The sequence below is a fragment of the Ursus maritimus genome, unplaced genomic scaffold (genome assembly GCF_017311325.1).
Source record: "Ursus maritimus isolate PB19 unplaced genomic scaffold, ASM1731132v1 scaffold_33, whole genome shotgun sequence".
In the NCBI taxonomy this organism is placed as follows: Eukaryota; Metazoa; Chordata; class Mammalia; order Carnivora; family Ursidae; genus Ursus; species Ursus maritimus.
Window position 1 is genome coordinate 22,855,843 of NW_024425897.1, and position 10,115 is coordinate 22,865,957.

General features: G+C 54.1%; 1 protein-coding gene across 1 annotated transcript; it reads right to left on the reverse strand.

Annotated features, from left to right (window-relative positions):
• Positions 1-290: 290 nt before the first annotated feature.
• On the reverse strand, positions 291-9,445 carry HPD (4-hydroxyphenylpyruvate dioxygenase). The gene is made up of 11 exons (XM_008688857.2): positions 9,068-9,445; positions 8,464-8,506; positions 8,197-8,279; positions 7,167-7,256; positions 5,746-5,849; positions 5,026-5,103; positions 4,327-4,489; positions 4,124-4,195; positions 2,607-2,729; positions 630-746; positions 291-532 (listed from the first exon to the last, which is right to left on the reverse strand). Exons 1-11 carry the CDS (start codon positions 9,146-9,148, stop codon positions 422-424), a joined length of 1,065 nt encoding a protein of 354 aa, XP_008687079.2. The 5' UTR covers positions 9,149-9,445; the 3' UTR covers positions 291-421.
• Between the last annotated feature and the right edge of the window lie 670 nt (positions 9,446-10,115).

Below are 10,115 nucleotides of genomic sequence, written 5' to 3' on the forward strand. Positions count from 1 at the left end.
TTCCAGAATTCTCCCTGACCCACGCGGTCCCACTTAGCAAAACGCTTGCACCCCGCGCCTCCTGGGCTTCCGCAGGGCTCCCAAGCCAGAACGCGGACGCCTCCTGCAGTACTGCGGCTCTGAGCTCCCTCTGCAGGCCAAAGGGCGTCACTGTCCCAGCCCGGCGCAAACACCAACAACCCCTCACAGGAGCCGGGTCCGCTTTATTCCGGAGGGCGGGAGCAGGGAGCGGCCCAACCGAGGGGGGCGTGGTCAGCGCCTGGGTGCACCGGGCTGGTGGGCGGGGTCTAAAGGGAGCGGCCAGTAAGGAGGGCTGGCAGTTCAGGGTCTGTAGGGTGGGCGTGTTCCAGGGCTGGGGGCGTGGCCCACCGTACGCCAGCGTGTGGGCGGGGCCTCGGTGGGACAGCTGCGCCCGCCGGGCCTACATGCCCCGCAGGATCCCGTTGGTCTCCAAGTTGGTGAGGTTGCCCCTCAGGTCCTGCTCCTCCTCGAAAGCCTTGAACAGTGAGTTGAAGTTGCCGGCTCCAAAACCCTGGAGCGGGAGAGAGAAGAAGGTGAGCTGCGGGCCTAGAGAAAGCCAACCGTGCTACCCTGCCTGGCCTCGGGGTCTTGTTGGGGATAGCTGGTACCTGGTGATTGTGGCGCTGGATGACTTCCAGGAAGAGCGTGGGCCGATCCTGCATGGGCTTGGTGAAGATCTGCAATAGGTAGCCTTTCTCGTCGTAGTCTACCAGGATTTTCAGCTCCTAGGTAGTAGACAGGAGGCTGGGTTAGAGGGGCGGCTGGCCCACACTCCAACCTGGCACGGTGGAGTCTTTAGAAAGTCCGTGAGAGCTCCTGCACCCGAGAGCCAGGAAAAGACCCTATTCTCCCGCAGTTCCACACACCTCCAAATAGATCCCTAAATTTTCCTGTTACACCTGCGCGCCACAGCCCGTGTGTAAGCCACCATCAAGGCTGTCCTGGATCACCCCAGCGGCATCTGCACAGGTCCCCCTGCTTCCCCCTTGCCTCCTTACAATCCATCCTCCCCACAGACACCCCAAGGGATCTTTTAAAAATCAGATCATGTCATTCTGTTTAAAATCCTCCAGTAGAAATCAGAACCCTCCTATGTTGCTGGTGGAATGTAAAACGGTTGCAGTCCCTGGAGAAAACTGGTGATTCCTCAAAAAGTTAAACATAGGGTTACCTATAACCCGGCAGTTCCACTCCTAGGTATAAACCCAATAGAATTAAAAACATAGGTCCACACAAAAACTTGTACACGAATGATTACAGCAGTATTACTCACAGTAATAGCCGTAAAGTGGACACAACCCAGTGTCCATCACCTGATGAATAGATAAGAAAAATGTGATATACCCACACAATGGACTACGATTCAGCCATAGAGAGGAAGGAAGCGCGACACCTGCTACAGCCTGGACGAGCCTTGCAAACTTGGTGCTCAGTGAGAGAAGCCAGACACAAAAGCTCCCGTAGTGCATGATCCCATTTATATGACATGTTCAGAATAGGCAAATCTATAGAGACGAAAGACAGATGAATGCTTGCCTAGGACTGTGGGGAGCGGGGGGAATGGAGGGACTGGGAGGTGATGAGGAGTGTGAGGTTTCTTTTTAGGGTGATGAAAATGTTCTAAAATTGATTTTGATGATAGCTGCAGAACATAGTGAATAGCTAAAAACCACTGAATTGTGCGCTTTATTTTTTTTAATTTTTAAAAGATTTTATTTATTTGTTTGAGAGAGTGAGAGAGAGAAGGAGTGGGGGGAGGGGCAGAGGGAAAGGGAGAAGCAGACTCCCCGCTGAGCAGGGAGCCCCGCTGAGCAGCTGAGCAGGGAGCCTGACATGGGGCTCATCCCATCTCAGGACCCCAGGATCATGACCAGAATGGAAGGCAGACATTCAACTGACTGAGCCACCCAGGTGCCCTGAATTTAAAAGAGTGCCTTATATGTTATGTGACTTTTATATCGATAAAGCTGTTAAAAACAAAACACCCCAAAACCAAACCAAACAAAACCAACCAAACCCTCCAGTGGTGTCTGGCCACAGAAGAACAAAATCCAAACACCTAAAGAGCCTGTAAGAGGAATCAGCCTCTGCCTACCTCAGTGACCTAGGCCAGTCCTCAAACACTTCTTTCATCCATTCTTGCCTTCTTTCTGTTCCTCGGACACTTGGAGCTTGCTCCTGACTCACGACCTTTGTGCTTGCTCTTCCCTCCACCAGGACTGTCCTTCCCCTAGCCCTTCACACAGCCATCTCCCGCTTATTGTTCAGAGTTCACTGAAAAGTCACCTCCTCAGAGAGGCCCTCCCAGATCACCTCCGGTGAAGTAGCCCCAGATCACTCTGTCATTGCCTGTTTAACTTTCTGCACAGCACCAACTTTCTCTCCGATGGTGTTTGTGTTATTTATTTGCCTGTCATCTGTCTCCCCACCAGCCTGCAAGTCCCGTGATCACAGGGGCCTTCCTTTTTCCTTCTATGTCACAGTGCCTAATGCAGGGTAGAGGCTTAGATAGCATTTGTGAGGCGAGATGGAACTCAGGGCTCATTCTCCCCAGCTCAAACTCAAGGATCCTGCATTGGTCTCACCTCCAGGACATCAATGCTCTCCTTCACTCGGATCTTGGCCGACTTGAGCTTTTCCCGCAGCTGTTTGTAGTACGTTGATGGAACAGCCAAGAACTCCAGGCCTCTCTCTCTCAAGTGCCGAATCTGTCTCAGGGAAGGGTCAAGGTCAGTCTCCTTGTCTCTCCATGCTCAACACCCCTAGCCAGGAGAAGGCAGAGTCCCTATCCTCGTCGCCCCTGCCTGACAGGATGCACCCCCAGGACCTCATGCCCTTCCACCCCTTGCCCTTGTGGGCCTGGTTAGAAGAACAGCAATCGCTAACATTTACGGAATGCTCGTTATGCGCCTGTCTCAAGCACTTGCCGTGTATTGCCTCATTATGTCCGTGCAGTCATTTTCTGAGGTATCTGGACAGCTATTATCCTCATTTCATAGCTGGGGAAACTGAGGCATCGAGAGATTAAGTATCTATTCTCAGCATAGAAGCTAGAGTGATTTTACTTAAAAATACAAGTCAAATCACATCACTCCTCTGCTTACACCACGGTGCTGTCTTGTCTCACAGTCCCATTCAAAGCCCTTACCATCTGCCCTCACTCCCACCTTCTGACCTCATCTGCGACGCTTTCTCCCTTGCTCATTCTGTTCCAGCCACACTAATGTCCTTGCTGTGCCTTCAGCCTTCCCCTGCCCTTCCTGTCGCTTCTGCTTGGGGCACTTTTCCCAGATGTCCACATGCTTCCCTCCTTCCAACTCTGTGTTCTCAGATGTCTGCTTCTCAATGTGGCCTTTTGCAACCGTCCTGTTTAAATGTGCAGTGTCCTTCACCCTCTCTCTCCCATTGCCCTGCTTGGTTTTCCTCCAGAGCACTCACACCATCTAACACATGTATTTTCCTTGTTTTGTTTTCTGCGTTCATTAGAGCAGAGATTATTGTTGGCTCATGTATCCCAAGTACCTAAAAGGGTGCTCGGCACATAGTAGGTGCTCAATACACATCTACTGAGAGGGTGAATGAGTGGATAAAAGGGCCAAGATCATGCAATGTGAATTCTTGGTTAGGCCAGGATGGAGTGGCACAGCCAGGCTCGTTTCCACTCTGATATACTGCCCCCTTAGGAATAGGCTGGTTCCACTGACTCAGCACATTTAACTTGGCTCAAAGGACCTAATCAATCTTGTAGCCTAATATCCTCATTTTCAAGGTGAGGCAGCTGAAGCCCAGGGAGGGGTTTGACTCCCCCGGGGACACACAGCAAGTCACTTGCAGAACTAGGACTAGAATCCAGGCTTCCTCTTACTTTGGCACCTGCTAGTTTTAAAGCCAGCAGTGTTTCTCTCTGCAGAGAAAGGGAACTCTCTGGGGTGGGAATGTGCCTGCGCTGGAGTGGCAGGAACCAGTAAGAGAGCCGGGTCAGCCATCTGCGCTGGTGAAGGGGGCCTAGGATCGCCACTACCACTCCTCCACCCCCCATTTTGCAGAGATCGGCTCTGGAGCTAGATGAGAGGTGAATTAGGAGCAGGAATGAGCTTCTCACCGCTGTGATGATGTCTTGGGTCTTGAGAGCAATGTGCTGGACCCCGGCGCCCCCATTGTAGTCCACATATTCCTGTTGGGGGGGGAAAGGCAAACACGGTCATTAGCTCCTGTCCGCACATTCCTGCCCCGCAAGAGCCTTCAGAGCCCTTCCCTGCCTTCTTCTTCCCCAGCCAGGCCCCTGGAGTCCAGGGAAGGCCTCACCTGGATCTGGGACTTCTTCTTCCCCAGAGCCGGCTCGTTAATGGGCATCTTGATAGACTCCTCGTAATTGGCCACCACGATGGAGCGCAGAGAGCTGTATTCCGTGTGCACCTGCGTGTCGTCCACAGACCAGAAGCGGTGGAACTGCAGATTCTTCAGGTACCTGTGGGGTGGCCGTAGGGACACATTGGCTCTGTGTGCCTGCCAGGAACTGGTTCTTTGCCCCTCCTTCCACCTTCCAGAATTTGTTCCCTGAGCAGGCTCCAGAAAGCAACCACCATTCACATCATACCCATTGTACACCTGTACCTAGAGTCTGACAATTTTCCTCCAGGTGGACGTGAAGTGTCTTATAACAAGACCTGTGTGGTATGGCAAGGGTCCGGCAGAGAGAAGTGCTTCGAGAAGGGCACTGGCCTCTCATTTGCACAAGGGCTCTGTTTGGGGCAGCGACAGACTTCCTCCAGGTCTCCCTGGACTGTGACACCCTCTGTGGCAAGCTTCCCCAAGGGTCCTCAGAGGGAGGACTCGTGGGTCCCTTTGAGCCTAAAGACTCTGGTCTGCAGGGAACAGATGACTCAGGGACATCAGGCTAAGCTCCCTCACCATTGTGCTCTATTTCCCACTCTGGTGTCCCAGGAAAAGAACTGGGGAGCGGGCCTGTCTCCTCTGCAGCGAGGGGTTGGGCCACGGACTCACCACTCAGAGGCAGACACCATCTCCTGATCAGGCTGGTTTCCCACAATGTGGTCGATAATCTCGAGACTGCAGCTAGGCCTGGGGCGGGGGTGGGGGGGGAGGAAGCCGTTAGGGGGTGAGGACAGGGCTACTTCCTAAATCTCCCCCTCCCCACAGTAACAGCTCACTGTGACATAGCGAGTATTAGAGGCACCTTGCTGGTGTTGACTCGCATGCTATTGCTAGCCCCATTTTACAGGTGGGAAACTGAGGCAGAGAGAAATAAAGTAACTACGGAGGTTAAATAGCCAGAAAATGACAGAGCCATAGGGCGCCTGGGGCCTCAGTTGGTTATGCATCTGCCTTCACCTCAGGTCCTGATCCCGGGGTCGTGGGATCGAGCCCTGCATCGGGCTCCCTGCTCAGCGAAGAGTCTGCTTCTCCCTCTCTCGGCCCCTCCCCCTGGCTCATTCTCTCTCTCTCTCTCTGTCTCTCAAATAAATAAGTAAAATCTTAAGAAAAAAAAAATGACGGAACTGGGGTTCGAGCCCAGGCAGTTGGTTCCAGAGCCTAGGTGCTTAGCTTCTGTGCTGCCTCTTCAGGCCACCCTTGGGGACCCTCAGGAGTTCCCCAGCAGCCTCCCAGAGCATCTCAGAGATGCCCAGTCTGCGTGGAGTGTCAGGGCATTGCTCTCCACAACCCCCCCCTCAGGACTTTCTCCCCAGCCCAAGGGGCACTCACAGCTTGGAAAGTAGGGGGTCCACAGATGCTGGGGCCTCGAATCCAGGCAAGAACCGGCCAGTATAGTTCATCTTTTCCACCAGGGTGTGTGTGGTGTCTCCATACTATTGGTGGAAAACAGCCCAGCTTGGTCCCCGAGATTCCATCCCTGCCGAGACTAGGCCACGTCTCATGGTGCCCACACAGTTCCAACCCGGGTCTGACCCTAACGCTGTATGTGGTCTTGGGCAAGTCACTTTCCCTCTCTGAACTGAACTGCAATCTGCCATTTGTTCGGGGCTTTGACAGTCTGCCTGTCCCTGCGGGACCAGAATCTCTGTGAGGGCGGGGACCCTGTTTTGCTCATCATGGGATCCTCAGCATCTGGGGCACAGCCTGGCTCATTGTAGGTGCTCAATAAAAATGTACTAAGTGAGAATGATGAGGGCATGGGCTCAAATCATATCAATGGGTTCTGGGGCGCCTGGCTGGCTCCACCGGTGGGTGTGAGACCCTTGATCTCAGGGTTGTGAGTTCAAGCCCCACGCTGGGTGTAAAGATTACTCAAAAATAAAAACTTAAGGGGCGCCTGGGTGGTCCAGTTGGTTAAGCAACTGGCTCTTGATTTTGGTTCAGGTCATGATCTCAGGGTCGTGGGATCAAGCCCCATGTTGGGCTCCGTGCTCAGTGCAGAGTGTGCTTGAGATTCTCTCTCTGCCTCTCCCTCTGCCCCTCCCCCCAATAAATAAATAAATAAGTAAGTAAGTAAATAAAATCTTTAAAAAATAAAATAAGATCTTTTTAAAAAGGGTTTTTTTCAATCATCTTAACAATCTCTAAGTTGTATTTAACCTTGAGGACGTGGCACCTATGATCTTCTCTGTATGACAATGACACAGACTTGGGAATCTTTGCTGGGCGTCTGTGATATGCCAGGCACTGTTGTTCTAAATGGTGTGCGTGAATGATCTCATTTGAGCCTTGCAGTGACCCTGGATAGGGTCATAGTTGAAGAAACAGTTAAGTAGCATGTTGCAGGCCACACAGATGGTCCAGCTGCGGTCCTTGCTCATTTACATGGAGTCCAAGAGAGGTGGTGTTTTGCCCAAAGTCACACCGCTAGACAGGGTGGGGCTTCCCCAGACCCCACCTGCCCCCTTCTTCAAAGCCCCTGTCCTCAGTTTACATCCCTGTGCTGTCATTACCACCCCCCAACCCCGATCCACAGAGGAGGAAGGGAAGCACCAAGGGGGGACTGGTGGCTCCCGCCAGCCTCTGCACACCAGCCAAGCGTTACAGGCAGTCAGACTGGAGGGAGAATGTCTGCGTCGAGGCACCAGGGTGGGATGGCATGAGAAGTCGGGGTGGGGATGGGTGTGGGGGATCCTGGCATCTCAGGGGAGCTGACAGCAGGAGGCATAGGGGCACTGAAGCAAACTCACCGTCTGCAACATGGCCAGTTTCACCTTCCCAAACTTATCTTGCTCTATCCAGGGCTCGCGCACGATTTTGGCGCCCTGTTCCCGGGCTTTCTGCAGAGAAGATGGGTCAGGGAGGCAGTAAGTGCTGGGCCCTCCTGGAGCCCTGGCTGGCTGCCTATGGTCCTGCCTCTCCTGGACTGCTCCCCGCCTCGTCCAGCCACAGGCTCCTCCAGCTTTCCCAGCCCCAGGCAAGAACAACAGCCAGCTTCCGCTGTTGCCCCTGACACCCATGCTTTGTGCCTGTTCGGCAGATAGGGAAACTGAGGCCCAGGCCCAGAGTTGGGGCTATGAGAGACAAACCAGGTGGGGGTGGGGGTGTGTCGCACCTCTGCTAACTCACTCTGGCCCTTCCCCCTCTCCAGTCCTCAGCTTCCCCATCTGTAAACCAGGCAGTGGGATAAGAAGAGTCCGAGCTGGCACTGCTGAGCACCTGCTGAGTGTCAGACCCTCTGCAGGGCTTACATGCACGGCTCATGCATTTATGTAGCGAAACCTCACTGCATGGCTATGCCTTTCACATGTCAGGCATTGATGAAGCATTGACCAAACTCCTTCCTCATAGCAGCGTTACAGGAAAGGTACTGTTCTTGTCTCTGTTCTATAGGTGACGAGATCTATAGGCACAGAGAAGTGAAGTCACTGACCCAAAGTCTCACAGAGAGTAATATTCAGACCTGGGCAGTCTGCCTCTGGCTTCTAAGCTGCTTCTTGAATACAGTGTTTGGTTCAGAGTCGTGCTCAAGAAGTGGTAATTATGATCTTATGCCTCTGTGTCATACTCAGTGAGGTAGGTCCTGTGGTTGTCCCCATTTTACAGATGTGGAAACAGGCTCAGCAAGAGGGCACACAGCTCACAAGGGCCAGGGCATCCCTGGAACGTGGGTGTGCGTCACACCAGTGTCTGGGCTTGTCACTCCAACACGGCGGGTCCTCCAGCCTGACCGACAGGGCTCCCTGTGGCAGACAGAGGGCAGCCCAGGTGCGGGCTCACCTGCACGATGTAGTCACAATCTTCCACCTCAAACGCGATGTCCTTCACTCCGTCGCCGTGTTTCACCAGGTGGTCGCCCATCTCTGTGACCGGTAGGGGAGGTCATGGCGCTGGAGGCATGGCTCCCTCACCTCTACAGTCAGCCTCGGGACTCCATCTCCTAGGCTGGGGGACCCTCGCTGAACCAGACCCACTCCCTTGTCCCTGAGCCCACCCCCACTACCGTGTCTTCGCTCCCTTTCATCCTGAACCCCTGGGCCTCCTCACCTTTGTTCCAGGGGTTGAGGGCAGAGGAGAAGACAAACACAATCTAAGGCACAGAGGGGAGAGGAGGTGTAGCTGGCGGCTCGGACCGGCATGTGGAAGTGCACCCCTCCCCGCCTCCCCGCCCACCTGTGAGACACCCCAGTGGGGCAGTAGGCTCAGATCACCCCTCCCAGCCAGGAATGACTCCTTGGCTCTGCCTCAGTTTCCCTTCTGAGATGAGCTGTTGCTCAGGACCCCCATGGAAGAGAGCGCCAGGATTCCCAGGGATCGGGGCACTGGTCAGGCTTTCAGGTCTGATATCTGAGGCCTCTGTCAACTTCTCCCAACATCTGTGAGGGCAGCGTTAGGCCAGGCCGAGAAGAAGATGAAACTAAGGTCCCTGTGGTCTGTTATGCAAAGGTGCCAAAGGAGGAGCCAGTAGGGGTTCTCAGCTCATGCTCCTTTAGCCTCACCAGACATCCTGGGAGAGAACCAGGTGGGCCTGGAGAAAGGGCCTCCCGGCCTACTTCACCCAGAGGCACCAGAGCCCTTAGGGGGCTCAGAGACCAGCAAGGGCAGAGAGGCTGGCCTCCTGGGCGAGTGGGGTCCTGGGGTACGGACTCACCTTGCCTTGCTTGATCACATGGCTGACTACCTCCCGGGAACCCGTCTCCAGGCCCTTGTAGGCTAGTGGTTCAAAGCCCATCTTGTTGCAGTAGAATGATGCAGCCTGAATCACAGAGTTGGAACCAGGTTCCTGAGGGCCAGCCTGGGGGATCCCCCCACCCCGCCCCGGCTGAAGCCTCCAGTCCCCGTCAGCCTGTCTGCCCTGTTGCCCCGGGTACAGAGTCCGTCCTGGGAAGAAAGGTGGCTCCCTGGCCCATTCTGACGTCAGATAAGTTTCCTGCTGGGGTCTGAGGCCCTGATTGCATAATTAGGATCTAAAGAGTGTCTGTATTTCTGGCCCTGATCCCCACACAGCGGCCAATCACAGGCCAAGCTGGGGACCCGCCCTCTGCCCACTCTAACACCTGGCCCCAGCTTTTACCTGCTTGGCGTTGCCAACCCAGAAGGTCACGGAGTGGAAATGGAGGAATCGGCCTCTCTCAGGCTGCAGGAGGGGAGAAGGGGAGGGGCTAAGTGTCTGGAAGCGGGTCTAGAAAACTGTGGCTGGAGAGGTGTCCCCTAACCACTTTCCTTGTCCCAGCCTTAATTCCAAAACTGAGAAACCAAATACCCTGCAGCCTTGCCAAGCCTCGAAAGAGGTTTCTCATGGAGAAATCGAGCTCCTGGGTATTTGGGATTGGAAAGCCCCCTCTGAGATTTCACAGAGGGGAACTGCTGTCTGCTACAGCAACACAGATTTAAGTTAGACCTTAGAAGGAACTTCCAGGATCACCTGGCTGGCTCAGTCAGTAGACCATGTGACTCTTGATTTTGGGGTTGTGAGTTTGAGCCCCACATTGTGGATAGAGATTACACATAAAAAAAAAATCTAGAAAGAACTCCTAGATGGGATGAAGAGATTAGCAGGAATTTAGGAAGAGGTGAAGTTTTTCTTTGGAGAGCCAGGTTGAGTCCAGCTCAGTCTCAGGGGGCTGGGGGGTGGGCGCCGAGCAGAGGTGAACCTGAGTGTGCATCCAGGACGTTACATACCCACTGGAGTTCGTTTT

Coding starts and splice junctions, on each gene's coding strand:
- HPD (XM_008688857.2), bottom strand. CDS start 9,148: ATGGGCTTTGAACCACTAGCCTACAAGGGCCTGGAGACGGGTTCCCGG. Junction 747..2,606: donor AGAGCATTGATGTCCTGGAG/GTGAGACCAATG, acceptor TCTACTACCTAG/GAGCTGAAAATCCTGGTAGA. Junction 533..629: donor TCCAGCGCCACAATCACCAG/GTACCAGCTATC, acceptor CTCCCGCTCCAG/GGTTTTGGAGCCGGCAACTT.